Raw genomic sequence first — 18,092 nt, 5'->3', positions numbered from 1 at the left:
CAACCCAGCCTTCCCCGAATCTCATTGCTTAATATGTTTTGATGGAGGGTAATAGCACAAGACATTGATGTGTGACAAATTGCTTCCCAATAATATACTTGCTTCCCATATATGTTTCCAAGCCATATTTAAGAGAACATCATAATCACATTATGTATAAAGGCTCACCATATTATGTGGCCACGAGATACCCATGAAAGAAGGATTTTTAGGCTTCAATTTTTTTGCTGCTTGGATTGCTCTCTCTCTCTTCCTCTGGACATAATCTGTAATTTTTTAAGAACAAACTTTTCTCTGACTTCATGTTTTATGGGTTTGTACATTAAGGAAGAAATGTTTGTATCATCTTCATCTAAGTTTTTGATATTTTTACCTGATGATCTTCCAATTTACAATTCTTCCTACGTGGATATTGAATCTCAGTGGCAGTCTTATCAAATATAACAATATGGAAGCTTGAATTTCCTTCATATCTGAAGACTAAAAAATAACCATAACAGATAGAATGGTATTCAGCGAAATCCTGCCAACCATTACAAAACCTAATGTTGTTATCAGCTTTCTTCAATCACACTTGCCAAATTCCACCATAGGGAGCAATGACTGTAGCTACGGTGGATAGCTCAGTATTGTTGAACCCTGACCAGAAGTACCCATCCACACTCACGTCAATACACATAGCAACGCAGAAAATTTTGTGCATCAATTTCGAGTGTTATTGGTCCTATTGCTACATTGATGTTCGTAGTGCTGCTCAATAGCTTTGCACTGTTGAACCCTATCCAGTCATATCACCTACAAGCACGTCAATACACAGCTATGCATCCTTTTGCAATGCAGCATTTTTAAAGGATGTACCTATAGCATCCCTGAGAAGTTTATGATACATTTAACACAGCTCAACATTGTCTCGTCAAATCATGTCAGATGAAGCACATCAATGTTGAATAGTCTTCACGTGAATAAATACGCAACCTCTTTTGCAGTACACATCACCAGCCCGCTACTGTAGCACAAGCTATAGCCATATGAAACAGCTACCTCAACGAATCACATGCACCAACAGACGCCACTGAACAATATACTGTCAACTCATATCATCTTTATTCACGTGAATACTTATACTCACATCCACCTGAATACTTGCTCTTGCAAAACCCCTATATAAAGTCCCATTTACATCTACCCTTGTAAAACATCTACACATACCGAAGTCCCATTTACATACATCTACCCTTGCAAAACTTCTACACATACCGATCTAAAGTCACATTTTCCAATGTCAATGCGTAATTGGATGCTACCTCGTTTTCCAAATAACTATAGAACGCAAAGAGATTCTGACGAGAGGGAATACTATGCCGGATTGCAACAGGAGTGGGACTTTCGCGTGAACGAGTCCAACGCTCTGCACAATGATCTCCTGCAAATCGGAGCGCCTCTTGTCGAGCGTAGCTCGCTCACACTGCCACGACAAAACATGCACCAATATGAGCGTGCAGTGACGAAAATAAAAAAAGAGAACAATCTTATGATACTTCGTAGGTCCAGGTATCATATGCTACAATTGGCGGAGGAGCAAGCCGTTGCAACAAACAGGCAACTCACTCCGGCAGAACGTAACAATGTCCTCAACTACGAGGACTACCTATCAGAATGAATGCCACTGTGGTGTGTGTGTGTGTGTGTGTTATGTCTATGGTTAAGTTAATAATGTTAGTGTAAATTATTTTATGTTTTCTGTGTTATGTCGTACGTGCTTATTGAAAAACATCATGTGTGAGAATATTTGACTTTTATGACTTATGTGAGAATAATCTACATTACGAATAACGTGCATGCTTCTCATAATTAATAATAAGGTTTACATAGTACAAATGCAACCATACATATAACACATAGTTAAGCAAAATAGTTCTCCAACAAAATCTAATTACACCACGACACGACACGATTACTCTTCATCTGACATCTCCACGTCTGACTGATAAATGGGATCAGCAAGAAGTGATTGCATGAACTGTGCATGCTCGTACCACCCTTCCTGCACTGACTCTCGAATCTCGACTTGGGTTCGATATCGATTAAGACGTATCTTCATTCGATTATTTTCTTCTCTTATGCGGTTCAATGCTTTACGAAATTCGTCGATGCTGTCTCTGGGCATTTGTGATGCGAGTCGCCGAGGCACTGGCAACTTAAAACCAACCAACTCATCATAAAACATTTGTTGTTCACGAAATAACCAAGCCCACTCCTGTCTCATGGTATTGTGAACGTAAGCACTATTTCGCAAATTCGGATTGATTGGATAGCTGAACTCATCTTCCAATACCCAACAACGACCCATAGCAGTGAACACATCATGAGGCCTATAGAGTTGTGGGTTGCCAAAACCAGACATTGACACTGAATACAATAACACCAAATGATCAAGTTAACAGTGTGTATCAACTGTTGCTAAATAATGTAATCCTGCATAGAATGGTACACAGCAAAGACATTCATAAAATTGTGTACTATTGCATGCTAAAAATGAAATACTAACACTAACACCAACATTTGACCATAAACAATAGACATTGTTGGTAATGTCTACACATTGTCTTCAACACTAAATGTTGTTGTAAATGTCTGACCAATGATGATTATGTGCAATACAAAATGTTGCTATAGTAAAGAAATTATTTCATTCTCTTCTCACCAACGTTTACTACAACAAATAACCAAAATCACACCAATGTACTTACTTCACATTCATTCAACCTAAAAAATCAAAATTTAGTACAATATCAAATGAAAATAACATTGCCCTAAAATTGTGATGTGAATTTTTTACCTGAGGTGATACAAATTTCAATTGAGTTTGAAGAAAGCCGTTGTTGATCCGTGGAGGAGTTCCAACTCAGTTCAGCAGAAAGTCCTCAGTTCAGCAGAGAGCAAGGCACACTGAGTGGGAGAAGGTGTGCAGAAATTATAAGAGAATAACTCGACTTTACGGATATCAAGTATACTTTATAACTCGATATTACAGTAATCGAGTTACATTGAAACACTCCACTCGACACAAAGGCAGTACGAAATCAGGGTTTATAACAGTATAACTAACTCGATTTTTAAATAATCGAGTTATGTAGAGATTCAAAAAAAAAATGCCAGCAGTGCGGGAAAAACCTGTGTATAACTCGATTATTAGAGTATCGAGTATTTCATATAACTCGATTTTAGGATTATCGAGTTACAAAAGAGGAGCATTTCCCTATTTAGTTTCAGAATGAGGGCACAAAGATGTTTAATTTCCGAAAAAAGGGCATTTGCCCATTTTGGCCCTTATAATGTGCATTAAGTGAATACTTTTCAATTCTTAAAACAAATTATCTTGGCTTAAAGGTGTCTTCTTTTTATTTTTATTTTACTAGAGCCAATATGCCTTGTTGAAACTTGAAAGTTCAAAAACTTCGAACATGACCTCCAAAATGACCCGGGACTTGGAACCTATCACTTTTAAAGTTCTGTCAAAGCAAAAATGTGAGACTAATTATTTATAAACTAATTATTCTATTTTTCACCACTTTACTTAAATATTTTTTCTTTATTCTTTTTAATTATTCTTCTTCTTCTTTTTTACACTTGTATGGAAGAGAGAAAAAGTTTGAATAAAGAAATTCAGTTAAGAGAGAGAGAGAGAGAGAGAGAGAGAGAGAGAGAGAAGGGAAAGAGGAGAGGTCAAGACTCAAGAGAGAGGAGTGGCTGAAAGTGAAAAGGAAGATATTTCTTACAGAAGAGAGAGAAAGTTTGAATAAATTAAAAATACCAAAAAAACAAATAACACATTTGCCAGTATTATTCTATTGTTAAAACATCACCGTAGCAAATGTCAAATTTATTTAACATCAGACACATTTCATGAAGTAATTTTTTGTGTTTGGTATGCTAAATGCTAAAAATTTAGCATTTAGCACATTTGATACCAGTGCTTAGTGTAAAGTCTTATTAACTTGAAATAATACCATAAGGTGAGGTCATTAACATTGCGCACCATCATCTTGCATCAATTCTAAAGCAAAAGCCTCCTATTAAAAAAAAAAAAATTCTAAGCTTAAGCCTAAAGAGTAAAGACTAGAGAGATTGCCGTATACGACATTGCGCAAGGAAATTTCTTTTTAATTTCGAGATGTCAGTTACTAAAAACAAAAGCATATTTTGTTCCTACGTTTTTCATAAGAGTGACATAAATTTTAACAGTATAGTTTACCACTTTCTCCGGAATAATTTCTTGACAGTGTTAGGGACGCAAGAAAAGATGGCTTGACTTGTGTCATTGTAACTTGTAAGACCGCCTTCAAAAACGAAGGAAGTTTCTGGTCAAACAAAGCATTCCCTAAGAAAAAAAGTTTTCTGGTCAAACAAAGCAAAATCCTAAACAAAAGATAAGGAAAACTTCTAGGCTGCTTCTCTCTATTTTCCTCCCACCAACAAAACTAGGCACAAAAAAAAAATAATAATAATAATAATAATTAAATATTTTGCTAGATCAGGACATCAATTTGTTTTTAGTATAGATAATGTTTTTATTAATTAAATAAAAAACTTTATCTGTCCACCATAAAGATTTTTTTTTTTTTTTGTAAATTAATTAAAAAAATAAAAAAGGGTTAAAAATTGAGGAGATGATGAGACTAACTATTCTATTTGAGCATGACCATAGTAATACTTTCACTTACTAAAATCAGTCCTACAAGAGGAACCCGTAAAACTATAGCTATACCCTAGACCCACAAGGACACTTGTGGGCAAAGGGGCCGCGGTGTAGGGCTCCATAAGGATAGAGTTAATTATGAGTTGAAATATAATATAAATGGAAAATAAAATTTTGGTATTAGTCAGACATTAGTTCCGTTTGTTGGACTTTCTTCTCCGGTGTTTACGGGGCAAACGTACAAGTTGTCAATGATATTTTGTTAGGGCATGAATAACGGGGATGGAGTCAGTTGTTATTGGACTGTAAATTTGATCAAATGGAGGGGAAATTATTGTATACTCCCGGAGTACCATAAATACATACTCCCTCCTCTCATATGAATGGTGGGTCCCACTAATTAAATTCATTGAGAGAAGGGACTATGTATTTATGGTACTCCGAGAGTACCTAATAATTTTCCCAAATGGAGTTGAAACTTTAGCACTTCCTATGATTATGGGATGAAACTAGGGTTATGCTTTTTAATGTACTTTATAGAAGTTCAATTAAGTCTCTAGTTGTGACTCTTTTATTTCTCAATCAAGAATACAATTTATATATATACATTGAAAGTTCAATAAGTGTATAAAACACTATAAACGTTTAGACCCATAATTTCCAAATTATCAATTCAAGCTTATTATCAAACAGTTAATGTTCGAAATATGAACATAAGCATATAACAGAATTGATAAACAATCTCAACCAAATAAAATCACATCCACAGCAGAAATTAAATGGCAAAGATTAAGGGAAAAAAGATGCAAACACAAGGATAACACAACGATGTGTTATCAAAGAGGAAATCGAAGCCCTCGGCGTAAAACCTCTCCGCCACCCTCCAAGCAGTAAATAATCCACTAAAGAATGTAGTTGGGATACATGAACAGCAGAAGACCCTCCAAGCCTAATCTACCCAGTGTACCTAAGCCCTCCAAGCTCCTACTCCAATAAGGTTATGCCGAACATATTTCTTCTTTAACTTACCAGATTCCGCTATAGCCCATAGCATCAACCAATATGAAATTGGTCCCTTCCTAACTGCTTCACAAGCACCAAATTGCCTTCTCACAGATGTGGGTATGGTGAGAAAAGGTTTTATTAATATACCTCTCAAGGATGTAACAATGGAGAGGGTGAGACTAGAGGAATTTGAAGAGTCTCTATGTGAAGATTGAGAATGAGTCAATCTTGTTTTTCTCTAGAGTTTTTCTCTCAATATTCTCTCTGGAAGCTCTCTACATTTCGTGGGTATAAGGAGTGTTAGAAATACTGAATGAATTGTATTGTATTTCTCAAATGAAAGAATATACATAAGTACCTTTATATAGAAGGCATATGAGTGCAATACAAGTAAGAGTATAGTACAAGAATGTGTGCTATATAAGTAATCTAGTTGGGCCTAAAGCCCACAACACTATACAATTTAACAGCCCCCCTCAAACTCAAGGTGGATGTGAGACCAATTTAAGGTTGTCAACCAAAGTACGAAGGCGTCCTTTAGGATGTGACTTGGTGAAGATATCTGCAAGTTGATCTTTAGAGGAGACTGAGATCAGCTTGAGAGCACCATGGACAAGATGATAACGGATAAAAGGACAATTAATCTTAATGTGTTTAGTAATGCATTTTTGACATCCATCTGAAAAAGGTCCCATTTATTGGCAGCAACAACAACAACTAATAGGGCACAAACAGATGAGATACGAGCAACCGGAGTAAAGGTCTCTTCATAATCAATCTCATACTCCTATGTAAAACCTTTTGCAATGAGATAAGCTTTGTAGCGCTCAACGGACCCATCAGAGCGAGTCTTAATCTTGTAGATCCACTTACAACCAACCACAGATTTCCCAGGAGGGAGTGTCACCAAATCCCAAGTATGGTTTTTAGATAATGCATCAAGTTCCTCTTTCATTACAATCTGCCATAAAGGGTCAGCGGAAACCTCAAGATAGGTGTGAGGCTCGTGTAGTGTAGCAAGAGCAGTGTAACAGTGATAGTCAAGTAAATGTGTAAGAATTGACCTTACCCGAGTTGAGTGACGAGGTGGAGTGTCTTGTGCAAGACCTTCAGGCGGAGCAGGAGCAAGGGATCCAAGCTCAGGGTTGGGGTTAAGTAGCTCGTCTTCAACTTGTTCATCTTCCACCTATTCATTAAAGGGTGAACTAGGAAAGGGATCAATGATATCGGGTGTTTGGATAGAGAAGTCTACAGGAGAATCAGAAGCAACTATAAGAGGATTAGGAGCAGCTACAAAAGGAATATGTGTCTTATCTGGAAAAAGATCTAAGACAGAGGAGGAAGATAAGGAGGCATGGAAGTGAGAAAGCTCGACAAAGAGGCGATGTTCCCAAAAGACAACATTGCGGGAGATACGAAGACAATGAGAAATAGGATCATAACACTGATATCCCTTTTGAGTTTCGCCATAGCCAAGAAAACAACAAAGCCTTGAGGGAGGCTCAAGTTTGTTATGCTCATGTGACAGAAGAAGAAAGAAACAAGCAGAGCCAAAGGAATGAAGGTGGTGATAGTCTGGAGGTGACCCAAAAAGGCACTCATAGAGAGTTTGATTTTGGATAACAGGACTTGGAATGAGATTAATAGTATGAACAGCATGAAGAGCAGCTTCACCCCAAAAAGAAGCAGGAACTTTGGCAAAGAGAAGGAGAGCACGAACAGTATCAAGAATATGACGAAGTTTTCGTTCGGCTCTACCATTTTGCTGAGGGGTACCTGGACAAGTTAGTTGATGAACAGTGTCATAGGAATGCAAAACAGCTTGGAAAGCATATTAAGTGTATTCAAGAGTATTATCAGATCGAAAAATTTTGATGCGTTTGGAAAACTGAGTTTCAACCATTTTTGTAAAATTAGAATATACTTGCAATAATTCAGAACGATGTTTCATATTAAAAATCTAGCTATAATGAGAGTAATCATCAATAAAGATAACAAAATATCGAGACCCATCAATACTAGAGACAGAGAAAGGCCCCCAAACATCAGAATGAATAAGGTCAAAGATATCAATGGCTATTGATTCACTAGTATTGAAAGGCAAAGCTGGTTGTTTTCCTAACTGACATAAGACACAATCAAAATTTTCTGTAGACACTGAACCTAACAAACCTCTAGAAGTCAATTGTTGTATCCGAGAGGAAAATGCGTGACCAAGTCAAACATGCCAAAAGTGCAGGGGAAGGAATTGAAGAAACTGTAGTAACTGCAGCAACAGAAACAGGAGCAACAAGTGGAAGACAAAGGTTATCCATGGGAAACATATGCCCAACTCTGGGACTAATCCTAAGCTCCTGTCCCGTCCTCAGATCCTGCACAATACATCTAGAATAATCAAATATAATGCGATAACCTAACTCAGCTAATTGTCCCACAGAAAATAAATTGTAAAAAAGGTCAGGAACGTTAAAGACTCTAGGAACTGAGAGGTTAGAGGTTGAAACAGAACCTATATTATGACCAGATATTGTGGAACCATTTGCTGTGCGAATATTAAGAGGGTGTGGTATAGGTTTAAGTTCAGAAAATAAGGACAAGTGAGAAGTCATGTGATTGCAACAAGCGGAATCCATAAGCCAAGAAGAAGGAGACATGCTAGATAAAGCTGAGAGAGAAGAGGAATAAGATGCATTACCAACCATACGAATGACATTGGTGATGATGTTTTTAAGGTCATCTATGGACACGGTGAAAGTGCGACCTGAAGACTTAGACTGTGCAGAGACGAAAGCCATTGGTTGGACACTCTTAGTGTTAGCAACAGCAATAGAAATTGAAACAGCTGATTTGTTGCAATGATAGCAAGTCTCAATATTGTGGCCAAAACATTTGCAAAAATTGCAAAAACGTTTGCTGGATTGTCGACGACAATTCTGGCAACTAGAAGAAGACCTATCCTTATTCTCCATTTAGAAGCACAATATGCAAAAATGGACTGCAAAAATGAAATCTATGAGAAAAACTGGGTAAAGAGCACTTGGACTGCAAAAAGTCAACCCTAGGAAAAAAGTCAATGGTCAATCCTGAAGAAGTCAAAGTCAATGCCTGAAGTCAAAGTCAAGACCTGACCTCAGAGAGAATAGAATGAGTCGCCCTACTAGCCCTGGTCTTACTAAGAGTTTGAATTGCGAGATGACGTCAGTGATGCGAGTTGATGACATCAGTGTGACATGGCAGAGAAGATGTCAGCGGATAACGCAACTAGGGCTGACGTGGCAGAATGACGTCAGCAATGATGTCAACAGGTGCGTGCGGGCGTGTGAGGACGCGTGCAGTCATACGGCGGCACGTGAAGCGTGTGGCAGAACTCACCAAAACTTTTCCAACGCGTGAGGGCGTGTGAGACGTCTGATGGTGACCGATTCGGCTTGGTTTGGTAGATCATTTGACGACCTACATGCTTATATGATTTGTGTCTTAGTTAAAGGTCAAAAAACGACAAATCCGACGATGGCAGTGGTCTTGGCGACGAAGATTGAGCTTCTACAGCGAAGATTCAACCCTAAAGCCTCTGACAGCGGCGTGGTAGTCAGGAGAGGCTCTGGAAAGGCTTATTGACCGGAGAAGTTAAGGCAGCGGAAATTACCGACAAAGACAAGACTGCAGAACACAAAAAAATTAGAGCAATGGCTCTGATACCATGTTAAATATTAGTATTGATACACCATGTTGAATATACTAGTAGGGATATGGAAGCGAAAGCATAAAGTATAGAACACAATAATATATGAGGATTACGTGGTTCAACCCAACGGCCTACATCCACGGAGGAAACCCTAAAAGGTTACATCAATAATATATTATAGTGTAGTACAACTCCTGTGTTACAATGAATCATAACATGTGTATATATAGTAGACCAAACCCTAGACTAATAAACTTCTAGTACAAGTAAAAGACTTGACTTGCACACAAAGTAGAATTAGGCTTAGGTCTATACTAATGGGCTAATATATCTCTAACAAGGAGTATATCTACTAGGGTGAGAATGAAATGCGAAGAGTCAATTTTTCAAAACAAAACTGGCTGGCGGCTTGGCCTCACGACTTGACTGAGCCACGAGTTCCAGCCGCGAGGTAACTGAATGGCCAAACTGGACTTTTTGTCCTGTAGTGTTACAGCTGACATGACGGTTCAATTTCTCTGTATGCTTAGCACGTGTGCAACTTCTAGCGGCTTGCAAGCCGCGAGTTACCCGCAAGATCTAGTCGCAAGTCCCTACTTCTTTGCACAAACTTGAGCAATTTCTTCACACACTCTCACACACTACCCTTACATGATTCTCACCTAAAAACAAGGTTAATAATTGCTAAAATACAAGAAAATTTGATACAGAATAAGGCCAACAAGATGGTTAATAAAATTCAATCTTACATACATACATATATATATATATATATATATAATATACAATTTTGGTCCATGGTAAGTCAAAATTTAAATTCATTCATGAACTATTGATCATTTCAAATGTCTAATATATTGTGTGTGTATATATATTTATTATAAAAATATATAATTTTTTTTAATAATTGAATAATTACAAAAATTGAGAGAAGAATTTTTTGTTATTGCTATTTAGAAAAACAGATTGTAAAAGAGGGAGATGTGAAGTTTGAACCACAAACATAAAGATTACCACCACAATAATACTATTACTACTCAAATAAATTGTGGGATAACAAGAAGGTTATTTTAAAATTTTAAGCACGTGGCAAAAGGCCAAGCCCAACCCAGCCTAGTATTGGGTTTTCCATAATAGATTGAGTGACACCCTACGTACAGAAAATGATCCTTTTTGCTTAATTCGTAGTTCGTTTGTTCTTGGAAGTAATGTTTGATAAGTAGCTTTAAGCTTCCTCTACAGCATAGGGCCTATAGTCAACAAATAACCCAGGTAGACAATATTGGAAGTGATGTTTAACACGAAAGGTTGGTTTAGATTGGGCTTTTGGGCTCATCAACCCCTGTGAAAAACTTGAATTCCACTTTTCGATCATTAGAAGTTGTTCTCTACATTGACCCAAACAAACAAGGTCGTTGTGTTGGAATTATGATTAAATCATTAAAATTATAATTTTGTAATAGTTTAAGCTTTTAAGTTTTAAGCAATTAATTATTTATCATGTTATCGGAGCAAGTGATTTTAAGATCAAATATTGTGTCCACTAGTCTACCTTAGGAAACATTATCCCCCGATTCAAACCTTAAGATAGAGTTGAAAATGTCATATTTCAGCACATTTATTTTTACTTGAGTATGTGATACATATAAATGGTCTTTATTTGGTATCTCGATAAGGACTTGTTAATACAGTTGTGTGTGCTCTTTTGATCCAATGTTTGTGGTTTAAACCCACCTACCTCCTCCCCTACTATCTATCTAGCCAAAAAAAACTATATAAAAAACATTTTTTTACTAAATAAATCCCTTTCTGTGGGATTTAATTCTGAAATCAAATCCCTTTATTTACTTTTAACCCAAAAAAATAAAAAGAATTATTATGTTTGAGTCAATATGTTTACTAGTTAAGCTTAAATTTAGGTTTGAACTTGACTCATTTATTAAATAAGCCAACTTAACCATTTTTTTTTGGTCGAGCCCAACCTGTTCAAAAACATTTCTATTTATTTATAGCTCTAGTGGAAGGAGCTTTTTGATGGCGAAAAGGCAACATTAAACCTCTTTTGTACGTTATGTACAGTACAAGTATTGAATAAACAGTTTTTATATAAAGATAATTTTATTAATAACGAAAGAAATTACAAAGTATGTAAATCCACAATTATTAACAGATATATAAAGGGAGGACACTTTTCCATCCAAATACAAGTTTCAGATTTAGAGAAAATAATAATAATTAACTAAGTAATGTGAATACTTGTTGGCCCTTGTACCACATAAACATGCCTTCCAATTCCAATTTCTACTCCATGAAGTAAGCTGGCCTTTTATATCCTCAAGTAGGTTACGGCCCATGAGGAATTGGGCTTGAACTGTACAGTAATAGACATGGCAAAGAGAAGTGAATGGGCAGGACTGGAGATCGAGTCCAATTATTATTGTCTTGATTAAATCTAATCGACTTTCATGTGCACATGAACAAGAAACACATTGAAATTTTTACTTAACCCAATCAAAGAAGACTTTGAATGGGATAATTAAGAAAATGAAAGGCAACTGATCTTCGGTTATATAGACAGTGTATCATGTTGCAGACATATATGCTTGTATGTGCGAAAACAGTGGCCTTTAAGAAGTTCAATTCATTGGTTCTCTTCATTTTCATGCTTCTCTTTGCCTCAAAAGCGAAATTAAGGGGAGCAACCATGACTTCCAAGCTTGGTGTGACAAGTAATTAATCTGCCCTTATTCTTGTTTTTTTATATTCTGTCTTTTTAGAGTTTAAGAAAACGATAAAACAGAAAGAATAATGTTTTAGGAAACGATAAAGATATAAATTTTGCTAATGTTAAGATTCGTATCATAACATTATTTATGTGCCCTTAGGGCATCCGTAAACATTTTCTTTTATTAAATGGCCTCTAATCAATATATGCTACTGATTCAAAAAGGTATAAAAACATTTATGGTATAAGAATATTGACGTATTGTTGTAAAGTTACTTGTCCGGTAAATCAGGCTTATAATGATTACTTATTTTGCAAGTATAGGCTTACAGATGTGTGGAATTTACAAAATAACATGTTTGGGCCAAATAGATCTAACATCCCTCTTGACTTCAGGGTAGCAAACCTAAGATGAGATTGAGTTTGGACAGAAGCATGAGAAAATGATAAGAAAATCAAAAGAAACAGCTGAAGTTGGAAAAGATCATGAAAGAGATGATGACCAATGAAGTGACAATCACCCTCAAATCTCAATATGATTTTTCTGTTCATTGAAGACATCATTTTGAAAAAGGAAACGCCCATGTCCTCAAGAAGAGAGCGCAACAGTAGTGGTGTTGGCCAAAGCGCACATTTAGCCTTAGTAATAGATCCAGCGACAATCTGCTTATTCATTCACTAAGAAATCAACACATCCCTTTACAAGAAATAATATTTCAGAGGTGGAACAACAATCAATGAGGTCTCCTACCTTCTAATGAGAAAATTTAAAAATGTCAACCACAGGTAATTAAGACATTCTTGATAGTTTGGAAATAATTATGACTCAAAACTTATAAGGCAATGCTGAAAAAAGAAACTCGATCGCTCATTTGCTCATATCTTTTCAACCATGACGAATTTATGAGTGATACTTGCTTCATTGAAAAGTAGACATCTATGACTTCTAAATGGATACAATTTTAACCAAATTTAGATTAAAATTAGTAAGTTATAACATTGTTTTAAAAACCAGATTGGACTGACCAATTGAAACAGGTACCAAACTCAAAATCAGTTCGGAAAAACTAGTCGTTCAACAGGTAAAAACCGAAAACCATACATGTTTTCAATTCTTTGACCGTTTTGGTTTTTAAAACCATGGGTTATAATTATGTGAATTTAGAGTGCTATTTGTGTCCAAGACATTGGAGCACGTATGCATCTACTATTCATGCGTACGCATGAACAAATAACAATACATATGTACATAGAGCTACCAAAAACTCTATTTCCATATTTAAGCTCAAGTTGATCAATATCTATGAGTTATGTTGCCTAATCATCTAAGATGCTTTAGAATCCTCGAGGAACCCTCCAAAACCCTAGTTTGGACCTATAAATATTCACCTTCTACCTCTATTCCAAATCATATTTAGAAAGAAAGGATTTTAGCTATTACTGTTGCCAAAATACTATCGTTCTTCATTTTTATTTTTTTTCGTTCACATTAAGCACGACTTTTGGCTTTAAAATTTCTCCCTCGTCATCATTTTATATAAAACTCATTTTCGCTTTTGCTTCGAAACCTGTTCACAAAAAAAAAAAAATTCTTTCTTTGAATTGTGATTATTATTGATGGTACCGAAAACAATACCACCAATGAGTCGCACGCTCCTCACTCGATCGCAAATGGCACCTGCACAACGAAAAGGAATAACCTAGCAGAGAGCACCGGTGTGGTATCGGCCAAACACCCTCCGAAGGTCAAGTTAGAACTATTCTCACTGCTCTAGAGTGCTAGAGAGGGTAGAATTACGCGTACCTTGGATCACGAGGGTGTTAAGGTTTTTATAGTAGCAAGGGTCATCCCCTTTTCCCTTGGGGTAGAAGTCTTTTCCTTATAGGAGTCCTTTTGGGCGTATTTTTCGGGATCCTTTCCTTATGGGGGTTTCTTGAATATTCTGTAACGTGGAAAACAAGCCAATCCCTTACTCGTAGCGTGGGGAACAAGTCATATTACCTGGTCCGTCAGCATTAATTCATTTCTTTCAGTTTTTAGGGCGTCAACAATTAAGACCGTCACACTTGGAGACCGTCTGCTAGGGCTCCGTCTGCTTATGTATGGAAGGTCGCGCAGAACCGTCAGTCTGAGGCTAGACTCTTTTTATCCTTATCAGTCGCCCCCTACTCTACATGTTCGACGCTTACAACCGTCAGCATGTTGAGTTATTTTTGAAAGAGAAAACGGATTATGAATGCCTCCTCGAGCCGCGAGCTATTTAATGCAAGGTCACGTGGCGAGCGGTCGTTGGCCTCGTTTCTGGGCACGGACGTCTCCTCGCATTCCGTGCGTTTTTTCCCTTATATAAATATCACGCCTTGCTTCATTTTGTCATTTTAACTTCGCAGATCTTTTTGAGAGAGAACCCGTCGCTTTTACTCACGATTCGCTCCGTCAGCTCTCACCAATACCGTCACACTTTGTTTCATTTATTCAAGATCTATTTCACCTGTAAGTTCCTTTTCCTTTCTGCTTCCTTTTTATTTTTATTTTTGCCCAAGAACTTTTATTGAGAACGTCAGTCTAGGAACTTAGGGTGTATCCGTCACTTGTAGGTAGTCAGATGTCAAGTGACGCGTCGAGTGATCAGTCGTCAGTCCGCGATGGAGCGGGCTACGACGAAGTCTTTGGCTCAGGTCAAGAGTCCGACGGCTTTTTGGAGTCGTCAGGAAGAGAAACGTCTGCCCAATCCCTTAGTATTGACGTAGAGGACCGTGTTGAGGGAGTCAGGGAAGAGGTGTTAAGTGAGGTTGAGGTCGAGAGGATCGACAAGGAAGTTGTTGACGACGGGAACTGGGAGGAAGGTGACGTAGAGATCGATAGTGACGAAGATAGGGATGACGGTAGCGAGGTTAGTAGTGACGGTAATGAGGATGAGGATGACGAAGAGTCCAGTGAGGGAACTTCAGGGAGTTCTGGAGGTAACCGTCCCTTCATCCTTCCAGAGGAGTGGGCCGTCAATAAATTTCTCCCAAAGATGAGCAACAGAGTTTTTTCTGAGTTGCGTATTCGTTTCCAGATCCCAGATCACATTCCCCTCTATCTCCCTAAAAAGAATGAGAAGTGTTATACAGGGAGGACGGCTGATGTGGGGATGTATGACGCCATGTTCGCAGCTGGCCTTAGGCTCCCACTGACGGCTTTACACCGTCAGCTGGCGGATTTCTTAGGATTGTCCGTCAGCCAGATCTCTCCGAATGCCTGGAGGATCTTTATTGGAGCTGAGGTTCTTTGGGGTCGCTTGAGTGGGGGGAACCGTCAACTTTCGCTAGACGAGTTCTTTTACTGCTACAGACCCCAGCATAAAGTATCCGCCAAGGGGACATATCACTTTGCACCTCGTGAAAAGAACTTAAGATTGGTGTTTGATATGCCGGATTCGAATAGGAATTGGAAGAATAGATTTTTCTTTGTTAAAGGGACGGACTGGGTGTGTCGCCCGGATGAATGGGATAAGTTGCCCGGGGGTTATTTTGATAACACTTGGGCTTATATTAGGGAGTCAGGTTGCCCCCGTCTCTTTCTTTTTACCGTCGCTTTTCATTTTCACCGTCTCTTTTTAATACCGTCTGTTTCCTTTTGTTTCAGCCATCACTCGTCCGGAGGTGTCTGACGAACAGAGGGATTTCATCCGTCGGATACTCACCATCTCACTTGAGCAACGTAGGTGTAGGGACTTGATAACCCTAGACACTCTACATTTGTATTGTGGTGGTCCTGAGCCGACGGTCGAAGCACGGAAGTTGGAAGAATTTTCAAGAAAACGTAAGTAAATGCGTTATTTAATCCGTCTGCTACTATTCATCTGTCAGATTACTTATCCGTTAGCTTTCTTTGTGCAGAGATGGAGGCTGCGAAGCAAAGGGTGAGGGCCGCTGCCGCCCGTAAGAAGGAAGAAGATAAAGCTAAGGGGAAGGATGGAGCGTCAACTCCTCATTCCTCCTTGAAGGGCTCAATCAAGAGGAAATCTGACGGAAAGGATGATCCTCCTTCTAAGAAGGTGGCCGTCACTCCTACGGACGTGCCCTCCCAGAAGTCACCTCCCAAGCTTAGTCACGGTGCTGGGAAAGGAGTGATGACTTCCTCTGGTCCCGTCATTGAGGGGCCCCGTTGCTTGCTGACTCACAAGGATTACACTGTCGAGAGTCTGGAGTCTCTTATCAAACAGACGGATCTGGATCCTTGTGCTCAGCTTTGGACGGATGACCTGGGGGCGTCAGCCTTCTTTGATATTGCACGGGTATGCTTCCTTACTTTGGTTAATCTGATCTTTACCTTGCTCAATAGCTGACGGTTGTGTTTCCTTCAGGCCTTGGTTCGTGTTAAAGCACTTCAAGACCGATGCGTGGCCAAAGAAGGCGTCGTCTCTCGGGTGAGGAGGCACAATTCCACCCTGATGGATCAGCAGGCGCAATACAAGGAGGCCGTCCGTCTCTTAAACACAGATCTGAAGGACGTGAAGGAGAAGTTAGGAGAAGCAGAGGGTGAGCAGAAGAAGCTTGAGGAGGAGGTTTCATCTTTGCGTGCGTAAGTGGTGACGGCTGGGACTGACGCAGTTGAAAAATTTAAGACAACTCAGTCCTTCATCGACTCCTGTGCTGATTACTATGGCGCAGGTTTCGATGATTGTCTGAAGCAAGTGTCGTTAGCTTATCCGGAGTTGGATCTGTCTGGAATCACCATGGATACTTCCGTTCCGATGACTCCTGCCGCTGATAGAGATGACGAACCCCTCAACTTGGATTCTTTGCTTAATGATGCTGGGGTTGTTTTGGCCCAGCCTGCTGTCGCTACCCCTGCTGGGCCTTCAGATCAGATTGTGAAGGATAAAGCTGACGGGGTCTCCAAGGACGCTCCTGTCGCTTAATCCTCTATTAATTGTAATTTTTGAATAATGTCTTCAAGTGCCCGTATGTTTGTTGGGCTTTTTGCTTGTAATTCCATCTACCCCCTGTTGTCCGTTACTTTGATCATATACACTGACTTTTATTGTTTGACTAATTTAAATGAGATCGCCTATTATTTTTATATTTAGCCTTTTTTGATTAGCTCGTCATCTTTACAGGCTCTGTTGGTTGGAGAAACTTATTTGTAAGTAGTCTCATTTTTTGGTAAGACCGTCTACCATATAAATTTTTCATCCATTGGACCGTCAGTTTTGAGGGCCCGATCCATATGATAACTCTATTTATTGGACCGTCAGCTTTTAGCTTTAGCCTTTTTGGTCCGTTATTTTGATGGCCATTGGCCTCGATGTCTTTTGACATCTCCGTTGGTCCGTCGGTTTTGAAGGCTCGATCCATATGATAACTCTATCTATTGGACCGTCAGCTTTTAGCTTTAGCCTTCTCGGACCATTGTTTTTATGGCCATTAGCCTTGATGTCTTTTGACATCTCCGTTGGTCCGTCGGTTTTGAAGGCTCGATCCATATGATAACTTTATCTATTGGACCGTCAGCTTTTAGCTTTAGCCTTCTCGGACCATTGTTTTTATGGCCATTAGCCTCGATGTCTTTTGACATCTCCGTTGGTCCGTCGGTTTTGAAGGCTCGATCCATATGATAACTCTATCTATTGGACCGTCAGCTTTTAGCTTTAGCCTTCTCGGACCATTGTTTTTCTTTGGCTTTTTAGCCTTGATGCCTTGACATCTTTCATTAGTCCGTCAGGTTTTTCCTTAGTCCGTGAGTTATGGACTTAGTCGTTTTTTTGGGTCGTAAACTTAGTGGACCGTCGGAGGAAAAATATACTTCAGCGATTTCTGAATAAAACTCCTCTTATTGCCATGCATTTAAATAAAAGTAATTAAAACCAAATCCTGCCCCTTGGGCTAAAAAAAAAGTATTGTTGCGAAAAAACTAAAGTAAACGATAAATCTGAGGAGTTAAACTATAATTTGCTGAAAAATAAAAGAAGTTGGTCTTCATGCTGCTG

General features: G+C 38.6%; 1 protein-coding gene across 1 annotated transcript; it reads right to left on the bottom strand.

Annotated features, from left to right (window-relative positions):
• Positions 1-1,823: 1,823 nt before the first annotated feature.
• Positions 1,824-3,056, bottom strand: LOC126699372 (uncharacterized). Its single transcript, XM_050397130.1, has 2 exons — positions 2,840-3,056; positions 1,824-2,409 (listed from the first exon to the last, which is right to left on the bottom strand). Exon 2 carries the CDS (start codon positions 2,402-2,404, stop codon positions 1,955-1,957), a length of 450 nt encoding a protein of 149 aa, XP_050253087.1. The 5' UTR covers positions 2,405-2,409; positions 2,840-3,056; the 3' UTR covers positions 1,824-1,954.
• Positions 3,057-18,092: the final 15,036 nt, after the last annotated feature.

The sequence above is a fragment of the Quercus robur genome, chromosome 9 (genome assembly GCF_932294415.1).
Source record: "Quercus robur chromosome 9, dhQueRobu3.1, whole genome shotgun sequence".
In the NCBI taxonomy this organism is placed as follows: Eukaryota; Viridiplantae; Streptophyta; class Magnoliopsida; order Fagales; family Fagaceae; genus Quercus; species Quercus robur.
The sequence above is the reverse complement of the archived record's forward strand: the minus strand, read 5'-3'. Positions and strand labels throughout refer to the sequence as shown.